Here is a 14642-nt window from a genome sequence, read left to right as displayed (position 1 = left end):
CAGGGCTACCCATTCGATTGCTCAAATCATACAATAACAGGTGGCGGCTGATTCTGTCAACATATGGCTTGATTTCGATCGTGTAATTAAAATAATCAACCCATATGTTGTTTCAAACTAAAGGGAGATCTTGGGCTGTCAGATAAGCCAACACACGTGCCACGACTGAGCGTCTAGGGACAGGTGTCCACAGCGGAGGCGCGGATTTTTGGTGCAAATACTTAAGGGCTTTCCATTTATTGCTGACGAAGCACTTATAATCTCAATTGTCAAAGTATAAAATAAAACATATTGTCTGGATGTAATAACTTGTATACTTAGGCTGCTAAGCGCTCTAAAGTTTAGAGTATTAACAACTATTTAGTATTTATTTATTTATTTGAATAGCCTAGTCAACCACATATGACTTTTAATTCAGCATATAGTTTTTACTATTTTTCCATAGAACCCACTCTTAAAAAACAGACATATTATCTCTCCTAGTCTTAGGTAAAACAAATATTTCCATTGTAATTGGTTTCCTGATTATTGAAGTGTTAATTATGAAGGAAAATGTAGCCAAAGTGCATGCCATTTTTGATTGACTTGCTATAAATATGTCTTGTGTGATTATTATTGTATGTAGAGAAAAGTGGCCATCATGCACAAGACATTTGCCAAAATGTTGACATCTGTATGCTAGTTCACAGTAGAAAATGTTGACATCTGTATGCTAGTTCACAGTAGAAAATGTTTTGCTTGGTCTGTCCTCAAGATTGGGCCTTAATGCGGTTTTATTTTTACAACTGAAATATGACTTTATTGTCCTCTTGTGAGCCATACAGTGCCCTACAAAGTATTCATACCCCTTGACTTATTCAGCATTTTGTTGTGTTACAGCCATAATTCAAAATGGATTACCTAGATTACCTAGATTACCTACCTCTTTTGTTCTCACCCATCTACAAACAATACTCCACAATAACAATCTGAAAACATGTTTTTAGGAGTTTTTGCACATTTATTGAAAATTAAATACAAAAATATTTCATTTATAAAACTATTCACATCCCTCAGTCAATACATGTTAGAATCACCTTTGGAAGCGATTACAGCTGTGAGTATTTCAGGGTAAGTCTCTAAGAGCTTTGCATACCTGGATTGCACAGTATTTGCTCATTGCTAGAAAGCCATTTTCAACTATTGCCATACATTTTCAATCAGATTTAACTCAAAACTAGCTAGGCCACTCAGGAACATTCAACGTTGTCTTGGTGAGCAACTCCAGTGTATATTTGGCCTTGTGTTTTAGGTTATTGTCCTGCTGAAAGGTTAATTTGTCTTCCAGTGTCTATTGGAAAGCAGACAGAAACAGGTTTTCCTCTAGGATTGGCTGTGCTTAGCTCTATTCCGTTTATTTTTTAACCACCCCCAAAAAACTCCCTATAACATGATATAGCCACCACCATGCTTGAAAATATGAAGAGTGGTAATCAGTGATGCGTTGAGTTGGATTTGACCCAAACATAAGACTTTGTATTCAGGACATGAAGTTCATCTTTTGCCAAAATTTTTTTCTCCAGTTTTACTTTCGTGCCTTATTGAAAATCTTTTTTTGAATATTTTTCATCTTGTACAGGCTTCCTTCTTTTCACTCTGTCATAGTATTGTGGAGTAACTACAATGTTGTTGATCCATCCTCAGTTTTCTCCTATCACAGCCATTCAACTTTGTAACTGTTTTAAAGTCACCATTGGCTTCATGGTGAAATCCCTGAGCAGTTTCCATCCTCTCTGGCAGCTGAGTTCGGAAAGACGCCTGTATCTTTGTAGTGACTGGGTCTATTGATACACCATCCAAAGTGGAATTAATAACTTCACCATGCTCAAAGGGATATTCAATGTCTGGTTTTTATGTCCTTCTTCAAGGCATTGAAAACCTCCCTGTTTTTTTGTGGTTGAATCTGTGTTTGAAATCCACTGCTCGACTGTGGGACCTTACAGATAATTGTATGTGTTAGATGATGTAGTCATTAAAAAAATATGTTAAGACTATTATTGCACACAGAGTGAGTCCATGCAACTTATTATGTGACTTGTTAAGCATGGTTTTACTCCTGAATTTATTTAAGATTGCCATCACAGTTGGATTGAATACATATTGACTCAAGACATTTCAACTTTTCATTTTTCATACATTTGTAAAAAATGTCGAAGAACATTATTTCACTTTAAAATATGGGGTGTAGTATGTGGGCCAGTGACAAAAAAAAAAAGTAATTATATACATTTTAAATTCAGGCTGTAACACAACAAAATGTCGGAAAAGTCAAGGGGTGTGAATACTTTCTTAAGGTACAACGCTTATTTAATCTCAGGTGACCTGACCAGACATAACAAAAACATCTAGGAAAGCAGAGAGAGTAAACCTGGAACTGATAGGTTTATTACCCTGACTGTCCTATTTAGCAATGACATTTGACTGCAGAAAAGGACATATTCAGTATTTCAGAAGTTCAGGATAATTACAAACACACACACACACACACACACACACACACACACACACACACACACACACACACACACGTACACACACGTACACGCACAATGAACATACACTGACACTTACAAAACATTAGGAATACCTTCCTAATAATGAATTGCACCCTATTTTGCCCTTAGAACAGTCTCAATTCATCGGGTCTACAAGGTGACGAAAGCGTTCCACAGGGATGCTGGCCCATGTTGACTCCAATGCTTCCCCCAGTTGTGTCAAGTTGGCTGGACGTCCTTTCGGTGGTGGACCATTCTTGATACACACGGAAACTGTTGAGTGTGAAAAAAACAGCAGCGTTGCAGTTCTTGACACACTCAAACCGGTGTAACTGGCACCTACAACCATACCCCGTTCAAAGGCACTTAAATATTTTGTCTTTCACCCCCTGAAAGGCAAACATACACAATCCAAGTCTCAATTGTATCAAGGCTTAAAAGTCTCCTCCCCTTCATCTACACTGATTGCAATGGATTTAACAAGTGACATCAATAAAGGATCATAGCTTTCACCTGGATTCACCTGGTCAGTCTATGTCATGGAAACAGCAGGTGTTCCTAATGTTTTGTACACTGAGTGTACTTATCTTGTGTATTAAACATCAATAGTATACAATCTCACCAGAACCTCCAACAGATAATACATGTATACAAAATGTCACCCTGATCGCAGACATGAAATTGGCCAGTGGTGGTATGCACCATATTACTATTCTCTATACTACTATTACTATATTTCATTTGAGTTTAAGGCCTTTTGTTCAGAGGGTCTGAAACTACTAGAACTGGGAACATTTGTCTTCTGACTCTATGTACATTTATAACCCATAATATAGTTTTAGCTTGATATATTTGTTACTTCTCTAATCGTGCAACTTTCTATGAACCACTGTATTCTATTCAGAGGCTAACACTTTACAATCCACCAGCACTTCAGCAGCATTTTGGGAAGTTAGAGTTTTATGTTGCACGGATGCTAGGTTAAAGTATTTCGGAACATCAAAAGCCAAAACTAAAACACATCTTTGTCTTCATATTGAACTCTGTATCATGTTTGTACATTCTCAAATGTTATCAGTAATAGATTTTATTGATTTATTTTCACTCAACTTTCATTGTATATATTTGTTAAATATTAATCATACCTGTTTCAAAATCAATGTATCCTCTAATTCGGCATTTCTAAATATTTATAATCATTCATAATGGCTCATTCATTAAATCTATTACAAACTGTTACCTAAAGTAATGTACAAATAAATCACTCCAACCAAACAGTATACACTGTTTTATTCCATTAGGATTTAGAAGAGGTTAGAAGGAGAGTAAGCACTGTGGTACAGCTGGAGTGCTCTAACTTGCTGTTTCTTTTTGATACCTACAGCTCTCCCCCAACTATGGAAACAGAGGCAACTGATGTATACTCTGCAAGTAGGTCAACTCTTCAATCACGCTCTAACCAAAATAATATTGACATATAACTCTTAAAAGTCTTTAAAAGGTTTGTGACATCGTGTTTTAAGTTGTGGATGCTGGATGTGTCTCTTATTCACCATTTTATGTAGTTTTTTTTATGTTGTTTTATGGTCTTTCTAATCAATTTTCCACATTTTGAAGCCGTTTTGTCATCATTTTGGTTATAATCCAACTAGAATTAGTATTTAGTCCAGTCTCCTCTTTCATTTCTGGTTGTTTCTGAGAGTTATTGATTCCTAAAGTGGTTTTATGCTAAAGCAATCAGACATTTGAGAATGTCATGATGTTGTGATGTTTTGCACAGCTGAGTAATGGTCAAAGGTATGGGGCAAGGCTGAGGCCACACTATTTTTTAACAAATACAGTTGACTCTCATACAGATATGGAAGTGTACGCAAGGATAGGTGAACGTGTTCCACACAGCTGAGATGAGGAAGTCATTCTGCTTGACTAATCCGATAAGAGGAGAGAGACACGAGCTGCATGTGTTCTGATCCTGTAAAAGGGCAAACTACTTCTTGGCTCCCCTAGAGATGTCTTATCAGTAGGGTGGTGCTGTACCAGGCACAGTGATACTTCCCTCCTCTTTCTCCCCTCCACAGATTCCCTCTGATAGAACACACTGATCATCTGGAGTTTGACAACTCCTTGTTGCAGGTGTTGAAAATAGTTTTGGGATGACTGGAGCAAAATATGGTATAGTGAGGTTATAGTGTGAAGGAAAAAGTAGGATGGAGTAGGATATAGCCATTATAGTGCCCTCTGTTCCAATCCATGTTTGAAGCATACTGCCATATCTCCTCTAAATTGTTAAAGGAAAGCTGATGAATGAGATCTCTGTCTCTTACAGTGTGGAGGAATGGTCTGGAGGTTGATGGTTTGACTGGAAAAACCAGATCCTTGCTCCTGCCTGTGCTGCCTGTGTGGAAATAGGGAAATAGTCCTGCACAGTTCCAAACCTCTTGTTCAAAGTTCATGTCATTCCAGTATCTGTGGCTTATTGAAGTGCTCCCCACTTGTAAAGTACGGTATATATTTAACCAGCCAACCAGATGTTGATGATCATTTGATGAAACACGTTCTCAACTCACTTCATAAAACGGCCTACAGAAGCCAACATGTTTATCAGGTCTTGTTCTCTCTTTGCCATTTTCATAAATTGTATTTTCCTTTTGGCCACGCCGCCTACACATGGAACCATCTATATCTGATGCGTTACACACATCATCTTTCTCTGGTTACCTTCCCTGTCTATACAAGTCATCTGGGTCTTGGCCCTGATGCACAGAAATGTTGTGGCGGTTCATACAGTATTGAGTCAACTAATGTATGGTGCCAGTCAAAGCTCTGATTTTGACACAGCAAACTGTGTGTGTGTGTGTGTTTTGTATGTGTTGTCTGCCCCAGTTACTCCTCAATCTGGCCCGCGGGTTCACTTTGGGAGCAATGAGCTGCAATTTTAAGGATTGTATGAGGAATAGCAGATGATGAACACGTTTGATGCCATTAAGGTTTTCAATAATAATTACAAGGACATGAAACATAGGACCATCAACATTCCGATGCTACTAGTACATATCATCTTTGAGCCACTGTGCCTTTACCTAACCTGATCGACCACACAGAGTCGTCAAGGCATCAACACTTAGCACAGTAATGGGAAAGCCTGTCGTATCCAGTCATAGAGCGACTCCTGTCTCTACGACAGACAGCACTGCCAAGGGATAGCCGCCCTTCGGTCACCTGAGATTTCCTTCAACTTCAGCGTGGCTTGCAACCTGAGACCAGACCCAGGGATTGTGTCATCATGGTCATGGACCGCGACTCCCAGAGTGCCTTACTCAGCAGCAGCCAATCACAACAATGGAACACTAGTCTACCACATATAATACTAGCATTTTGTTTTAGTCTCCATGGGGGAAGCATGAAGATTGAAGATTAACTGTTGGACTGAAGTGGCCATTGTCTCTATGACATCTCCGGTACTTTCCTGTATAATGTGCTAGCTGGTAAAGTGTTGTCTTTGCTCTGGTGTGGCTCATGTGGGATTTGACACCTGGGTCAGTGGAGGTGCTGTGGTGTTGCTTCTGTTTTGGCTGAGAGGCTCCCCTGGGGTCAGGCTGTAGAAGGGATTGGACAGCTCTACCTTTGAGTGGACAGGACAGCTATCTTATAGCCGTGCCTGTGTGTCAGGGTGGGTGCTAAGAGGATGCAATCTGATCTGATCTGTATGGATAGGACATGAGGCTGACAGATGCAGTAGCCACTAGCAATACATGTTCCATCCTGCACTCCTGTGGTGGCCTGGTTAGCTCCTAAGCCTAAGTGATGGGCCTGGTTGGGACTTGGATGGTGGACCACCCAGGGAAAATATCTTTGCTACTGGAAGTGTTGTTGGGGAACTAGCAACGGATTGCAAAGATCGGTGTGGCACTATGTTTGATTAGGGACTTACACTGCAAATGGGCCAGTGTTACCTAGTGTTGATTTTTCAGTGTAACATTTATACTGTTTATTCAGGTGTTACATTAACTCTGTTGGTGTTAAATTATTACTTAGTGGTCTAAAATAATCCCAGTGTTGGTGTTAATAACCAGAGTTGAGTGTGAGAGTGTGATTGTGTCAGTATTACTCTGTGGAAAGTACAACATTCTCATCAAAATCCTGCAGAGGTGGCACCACAGGTCCCAGAGCGGTATGGGTAAAAAAAATGTTGTAAAAAGGTTTATTATGGGCTACAATGGGACCAGAGTTTTTCTAAGCAGATCACATGGTTTAAAAAACTGCTGGAAAAGCTCCTGTCCTTGGGGAGGAAGAAAAGACAGTCAAACTGCAGCAATCTTGTACTTGTTCATATTAACTATATTTTAAAGAATGTTAGAATATAAACCAAATTTGATCGCGTTGACATTTTCTCACAAACAAATGGCCTATAAATTCACAATGTTACCGGTTCGTTTAACCTGGCAAGTGGCACAAGGCGCATAGTAGGCTAGACTATGCAGATTGAAACGGATTCGTCTTCCTCTGATGAGGAGTAAGAGAGGTCGGACCAATATGCAGCGTGGTATGTGTCCATTTTAATAATACAAACTGAACACTATACAAATACAAAATAACAAAGTGAAAGACAGAAACGAGAACCGAAGAAGTTCCATGTGGAACACACAAACACAGAAAACACTCACCCACGAAACACTGGTGGGAAAAGGCTACCTAAGTATGATTCTCAATGAGAGACTAACGACACCTGCCTCAATCAGAGACTAACAAAACCATACCAGGCCAAACGCAAAATACAACATAGAAAACCAAACAGACTGCCCACCCCAACTCACGCCCTGACCATACTAAAAACAAAGACAAAACAAAGGAACTAAGGTCAGAACGTGACAGTACCCCCCCAAAGGTGCGGACTCCGGCCGCAAAACCTGAACCTATAGGGGAGGGTCTGGGTGGGCGTTTGTCCGTGGTGGCGGATCTGGCGTGGGACGTGGACCCACCATATTTTTTTTCCGCCTCTTTATCCGCCTCCGTGGCCTCTTAAAAACGCCGACCCTCGCCGCCGACCTCGGACTGGGGACCGAACGGACGGAAGACTCCGGCAGCTCCGGAGTGAAGGGCGATTCTAGCAGCGCCTGGCTGACTGACGGCTCTGGCAGCTCCTGGCTGGTGGGAGACTCTGGCAGCTCCTGGCTGGCGGGAGACTCTGGCAGCTCCTGGCTCCGGATAGACCGGACCGTGAAGGCGCACTGGAGGTCTCGAGCACCGAGCCTGCCCAACCCTACCTGGCTGAATGCTCCCCTTACCCAGGCCTCTGCGGTGAGGTGGAATAGCCCGCACTGGGCTGTGCTGGCGCGGCCCGAGGAGACGTACTGGAGATCACATGCGCTGAGCCGGCTTCATGGCACCTGGCTCGATGCCCACTCTAGCCCGGCCGATACGAGGTGCTGCAATGTACTGCACCGGGCTATGCATGCGCACCGGGGACACCGTGCACGGTGCCTGCCCGGTCCATCTCTCTCCACGGTAAGCACGGGGAGTTGGAGCAGGTCTCCTACCTGACTTCGCCACACTCCCCATGTGCTTCCCTCAAATACATTTTGAAAAGTGCTGTGGCAAATGCCGCCTCGCCACAAGTTTAAAACCACGCCCATCATTGAAATATTTCCCAGCATGCTTTCCTGCAGGTAGATTTTTTTTAGGATAAGTTTTTTTCCAGCTGTGTTTTGGCATGTTCTTGATTGATTGATATATTAATCTTATGCTACACAAAGTTAAATACACATTTTGTAAACTAATCCAATCAGTTAGTTAGATTTATAGCACCTGTTGATGAAATGGTTATTCCAGTTTAAATGGTTTAGGTAGTTTAATTTACCAATTTGTTTGGAGTGCAGGTTTCAGATGAATAAAAATGTTGGTTGTTGCCATCCTAACTCTGGCTGCTGTCCAATAGAAACTACATATCACTTTGCAAACCAGCATAATTTGGTCTGTTGAAAGTTTTTTTTTTATTTAATTTTTTTTATTTTATTTCACCTTTATTTAACCAGGTAGGCTAGTTGAGAACAAGTTCTCATTTGCAACTGCGACCTGGCCAAGATAAGGCATAGCAGTGTGAACAGACAACACAGAGTTACACATGGAGTAAACAATTAACAAGTCAATAACACAGTAGAAAAAAGGGGAGTCTATATATACATTGTGTGCAAAAGGCATGAGAAGGTAGGCGAATAATTACAATTATGCAGATTAACACTGGAGTGATAAATGATCAGATGGTTATGTACAGGTAGAGATATTGGTGTGCAAAAGAGCAGAAAAATAAATAAATAAAAACAGTATGGGGATGAGGTAGGTGAAAATGGGTGGGCTATTTACCAATAGACTATGTACTATGTAGCGATCGGTTAGCTGCTCAGATAGCAGATGTTTGAAGTTGGTGAGGGAGATAAAAGTCTCCAACTTCAGCGATTTTTGCAATTCGTTCCAGTCACAGGCAGCAGAGAACTGGAACGAAAGGCGGCCAAATGAGGTGTTGGCTTTAGGGATGATCAGTGAGATACACCTGCTGGAGCGCGTGCTACGGATGGGTGTTGCCATCGTAACCAGTGAACTGAGATAAGGCGGAGCTTTACCTAGCATGGACTTGTAGATGACCTGGAGCCAGTGGGTCTGGCGACGAATATGTAGCGAGGGCCAGCCGACTAGAGCATACAAGTCGCAGTGGTGGGTGGTATAAGGTGCTTTAGTGACAAAACGGATGGCACTGTGATAAACTGCATCCAGTTTGCTGAGTAGAGTGTTGGAATCAATTTTGTAGATGACATCGCCGAAGTCGAGGATCGGTAGGATAGTCAGTTTTACTAGGGTAAGTTTGGCGGCGTGAGTGAAGGAGGCTTTGTTGCGGAATAGAAAGCCGACTCTTGATTTGATTTTCGATTGGAGATGTTTGATATGGGTCTGGAAGGAGAGTTTAGAGTCTAGCCAGACACCTAGGTACTTATAGATGTCCACATATTCAAGGTCGGAACCATCCAGGGTGAAGTGAGTTTAAGGCCACTCTATTAGGCAAAAAAAACAGGTATCTTAAATAAGGTCTTAAGTGGTACAGTTTACATACACCTTAGCCAAATACATTTAAATTCATTTTTTCACAATTCCTGACATTTAATCCTAGTAAAAATTCCCTGTTTTAGGTCAGTTGGGATCACCACTTACTTTAAGAATGTGAAATGTCAGAATAATAATAGAGTGAATGATTTATTTCAGGTTTTCTTTCTTTCATCACATTCCCACTGGGTCAGACGTTTAAATACACTCAATTTAGTATTTGGTAGCATTGCCTTTAAATTGTTTAACTTGGGTCAAACGTTTTGGGTAGCCTTCCACATGCTTCCCACAATATGTTGTGTGAATTTTGGCCCATTCCTCCTGACAGAGCTGGTGTAACTGAGTCAGGTGTGTAGGCCTTGAGGTCAAAGATTTGATGGCCACTCCAATACCTTGACTTTGTTGTCCTTATATTTTTGTTTCATCAGACCAGAGGAAATGTATCCAAAAAGTATGATCTTTGTCCCCATGTGCAGTTGCAAACTGTAGTCTGACTTTTTTATGGCGGTTTTGGAGCAGTGGCTTCTTCCTAGCTGAGCGGGCTTTCAGTTTATCACAAAATATGGCTCGTTTTACTGTGGACATATAGACACTTTTGTACCCGTTTCTTCCAGCAGCTTCATAAGGTCCTTTGCTGTTGTTCTGGGATTGATCTGCTCTTTTCACACTAAAGTACGTTCATCTCTAGGAGACAGAACGCGTCTCCTTCCTGAGCGGTATGACGGCTGCGTGGTCCCATGGTGTTTATACTTGCGCACTATTGTTTGTACAGATGAACGTGGTACCTTCAGGCATTTGGAAATTGCTTCCAAGGATGAACCAGACTTTTGGAGGTCTACAAAAAACAATTCTGAGGTCTTAGCTGATTTCTTATGATTTTCCCATGCTGTCAAGCAAAGAGGCACTGGGTTTGAAGGTCGGCCTTGATATACATCCACAGGGACACCTCCACTTGACTCAAATTATGTCAATTAGCCTATCAGAAGCTTCTAAAGCCAGGACATAATTTTCTGGAATTTTCCAAGCTGTTTAAAGGCACAGTCAACTTAGTGTATGTAAACTTCTGACCCACTGGAATTGTGAATTATAAGTGAAGTAATGACTTGTGTCATGCACAAAGCAGATGTCCTAACCGACTTGCCAAAACTATAGTTTGTTAACAAGAAGTTAGTGGAGTGGTTGAAAAACGAGTTTCAATGACTCCGACCTAAGTGTGTGTAAACCTCCGACTTCAACTGTATGTAATGTATTGTTGCAAGAAGTTAAATAATTACGGTTTTTATAAATGCTTACATAAGAGCATGTAACATTAAGGAGTTGTAAAAAAATACTGTAATGTCCTTAACTTTTTCCCAACAAAGGACTTTATTACAGACAGAAATATTCCATTTCATCAGCTGTCCGCGTGGCTGGTCTAAGAAGATCCCGCAGGTGAATCTGGATGTAGAGGTCCTGGGCTGGCGTGACGTGGTCTACGGTTGTGAGGCCGGTTGGACGTACTGCCAAATTCTATAGAATGACGTTAGAGGTGGCTTATGGTAGAACAATGTACATTCAATTCTCTGGCAGCAGCTCTGATGGACGTTCATGCAGTCAGCATGCTAATTGCACGCTTCTTCAAAACTTGAGACTTCTGTGGCATTACGTTTTGCGACAAAACTGCACATTTTAGAGTAGGCCTTTTATTGTCCCCAGCACAAGGTGTACCTGTGTAATGATCATGCTGTTTAATCAGCTTCTTGATATGCATACCTTTCAGGTGAATTGGCAAATGAGAAATGCTAACTAACAGGGATGTAAACCAATTTGTGCACAAATATAAGCTTTTAGTGCAAATGGAACATTTCTGGGATCTTTTATTTCAGCTCATGAAACATGGTACTAACACTTTACATGTTGTGTTTGTATTTTTGTTTATTATATATACACTTCCTAGTGTTAAAAATTATATATGAGGTGTTATTGCATAGCACTGAATGTGATAATTCCCGAAAACTGACAAAGTGTAACAGCATGAGCACTAAGTATAGTGTATTTTTTTTATTATTGATAATTTTACCCCATTTTCATGATATCCAATTGGTAGTTACGACCTTGTTTCATCGCTGCAACTCCCAACGGGCTTAGGAGAGGCGAATGTCGAGACATGCATCCTCCGAAACATGACCTGCCAAGCCCCACTACTTCTTAAAGGTCCCAAACTGTCATTCTGATTCCCATGTAAAATTGCGTAAAACTATAAAACAGAGTTTTAGACAGCTTTAATTTAAATGTATGTTTTATCCTTATTGGGTGATCTGTTTATAAATAAAGCACTTTTTGTACAAAGTCTCCCCATTTTAGGGGACCAAATGTATTCGGACAAATTTTATTACTGTATATGTGTATTAAAGTAGTACAAAGTTACATATTTTTTTTCCCAGTATTTGGATAATCCTGAATGGAACATTAAAAATGATGAGTGAAAAGGTTTATGATCAAACTTTATCAATGTCGAAGTAAAAGTACTTTTTTATTACTTTGGTCATCATACTTTGATCTGATTTCATCCAAATATCATCACATTTGAGTAAAAACTTGATTATGGCTATTCATGACCGTTAACACAATGCTCACTTAACCTCTTGAAGTCAACCGTGCCAATATGTCGGAGGAAACATTGTTCAATTGACGAGCACTATCAGCTTGCAGGTACCCGGCCCGCCACAAGGAGTCGCTAGATGAGCCAAGGAAAACCCACTGACCAAACCTGGATGGTGCATGGCCAGTTGTGTGCTGCTTTATGGTGATCCTGGTCATAGATCGAACCCCAGGCTGTAGTGGCTCCTCAGCACTTTGATGCAGTGCCTTAGACCGCTGCGCCACCTGGGAGGCCCAACACAGTGTTAACAATGAAAGTGGACCCATATACACACTGGCCCAGTCTTAAGTTTAAAATTGTCAGAGTTGATTCAACATTGGAACATTTGCTGTTTAGGATCCGGAACAGGGTATCATACAAATAGCCATATTGACACTGGCCTCCTGGCCTAGTTTGCTAAATGATTTCCTCTTAACATAAGTGAAACAAAGTTTAAGATTATCCCCAGGTAATCAGGTGTTTTGTCACTATTTTGGCAAGGTGTGATTGCTTCAACTGACACCTATCAAAAGCAATGTGTGTGTGTGAGTGACTGCGTGTGTGTGTGTGTGTGTGTGTGTGTGTGTGTGTGTGTGTGTGTGTGTGTGTGTGTGTGTGTTATGCTGTTTGTACAGATGGAGTTGTATGCTTATGTGTGCTATGCAATGCAATGCAATGCAGAGCGATGTTCCCAGCTCTCTTGTTGTCTGTCTGTCTCCCAGGTAACGGAGACTGCCCTCCCAGGAAGACAGAGAACTCTAGAATGTTGGTGGACCTGTCGGCAAACACACCCAATGGACAGCAGCTCCAGCATCCTAATTCACCCACTGGTGAGTGGTTGCTGAACAGATACGTGCACACAAACACACACGTATGTATGGATGCAGAGAGGAACATACACACGCGCACACACCCACACTCAAGAGGATTTTGTGTGTTAAGAGAAACAGTTTATCTTATCAATGCATGTCTTATCTGAAGGGTCTTGCATAGTTCCCTTCCCCTAAATGAACAGAAACAGGAAGAGCTGAGGGTGCTATTCACCATGTGGTAGCTGAAGCAGAAAAGGGAAGCTGTTTCCCGCAGCATCCCCCACTACTAGTACCCTGGTCCCAGATCTGTTTATGTTGGCTTGCCAACTCCTATGGTCATTAATAGTTAATATGAGTCTGCAAGACCCCACAAACAGATTTGGGGTTCAGGCTAAAGTGTTAAAGAGGGAGATAGCTCTCACAGACTACAGTGTTAAAGAGGGGGATCGTTCTCACTGACACAGCCTGTGTCATCCTGACCTGGAAGTTGCCTAACACCACTCAGCTTCGCCACCATTGTTGTAACACAACACTGACTGACGCTGAATTTCTCGTGAAATTGACCAGTTGTGTCACTGTACAAAACTACAGAACATGTTTGCTATATGTTTACAATCAAACTATTAGTAAGGTAGAGCATTTTAAATGCTTTTCTCGTTGACTTCAGCTAAATGCCTCGACAGCGCCACTAGCAAAACTATGAGGGTAATGTCAATTACAGTATGAGGGGAATGTAAACTATGTGGGTGATGTAAACTATGAGGTGTTCAAGACACAGAAAGCTATGGGTTGGACAGGCACCCAAACACAGATTTGCTTATGATGGCACTTTTCTATTAGCTTGGATACCTAGTTTCTCCTCCTTGGTAACATGACCCATGCTTTGGGAGTTTCTTTCTATTTTATTCATCTGAGTTCTATGATACACTGTTGTCACAGCAACCATCTCAAGTACAGCCAGCTGCGACAGCAAAGTGCAGGGCTCGTCATTTTATATATCCCATCTCCCGTACCCCTCGTCTGGGAGGAAAATATGAAAACCAATAGAGCTCGTCTCGATCTGCTAGTTCCGTGTTGCCAGGAGACAGTTCTGGATGATAACCTCAATGTCATGCTGTTAGTAAAACAGGGGCTCCTTCAGGTCAGACAGGGATATAGATAGAAGGGGGAATATTGCTAAAGAAAAGACTGCCATGTTGTTTCAGAGATTGTCATGTCATTGCTGACAATAGCAGGAGTCCTGAATTCTATGTGTCCTATGTTGTGAGAAAGATGGATGACACCAACCCTATAGCAATCACCACAGTGGACATTGTTGTCATCCCTAAAGCAAACACCACAGTGGACATTGTTGTCATACCTAAAGCAATCACCCCACACACTCCCTTGTGTTTATGGAGTCTATGAGCCTAAGGGGACATGGGTATGAGATGGATATAGGTGTGAGAGGTTTGGGGCTATTGCTTTGTCTCCTTGCGTACACACCCTGTGATCATGGTCAGTCACAAATCACAAATAGCCGTGTCTAAAGGATTGCAAGGAGTCACCTTCTGCTCATGTTCAATCTTAAAGGTCCCTGTAGCC

At 41.4% G+C, this 14642-nt stretch overlaps 1 protein-coding gene across 2 annotated transcripts in view; it reads left to right on the top strand.

Annotated features, from left to right (window-relative positions):
- The window catches only part of LOC139380818 (zinc finger protein Helios-like), a 29057-nt gene that overhangs the window by 370 nt on the left and 14045 nt on the right, over positions 1-14642 (top strand). For both annotated transcript variants that reach the window (XM_071123896.1, XM_071123895.1), the window contains exons 2-3: positions 3919-3965; positions 12969-13076. In XM_071123896.1, coding sequence (XP_070979997.1) covers positions 3919-3965; positions 12969-13076 — 155 coding nt within the window. The remainder of the gene's footprint in view (positions 1-3918; positions 3966-12968; positions 13077-14642) is intronic.

Source organism: Oncorhynchus clarkii, chromosome 22, assembly GCF_045791955.1.
Source record: "Oncorhynchus clarkii lewisi isolate Uvic-CL-2024 chromosome 22, UVic_Ocla_1.0, whole genome shotgun sequence".
NCBI classification, from domain to species: domain Eukaryota; kingdom Metazoa; phylum Chordata; class Actinopteri; order Salmoniformes; family Salmonidae; genus Oncorhynchus; species Oncorhynchus clarkii.
Note: the sequence above shows the minus strand (reverse complement) of the source record. Positions and strands in the feature narration are given on the sequence as shown.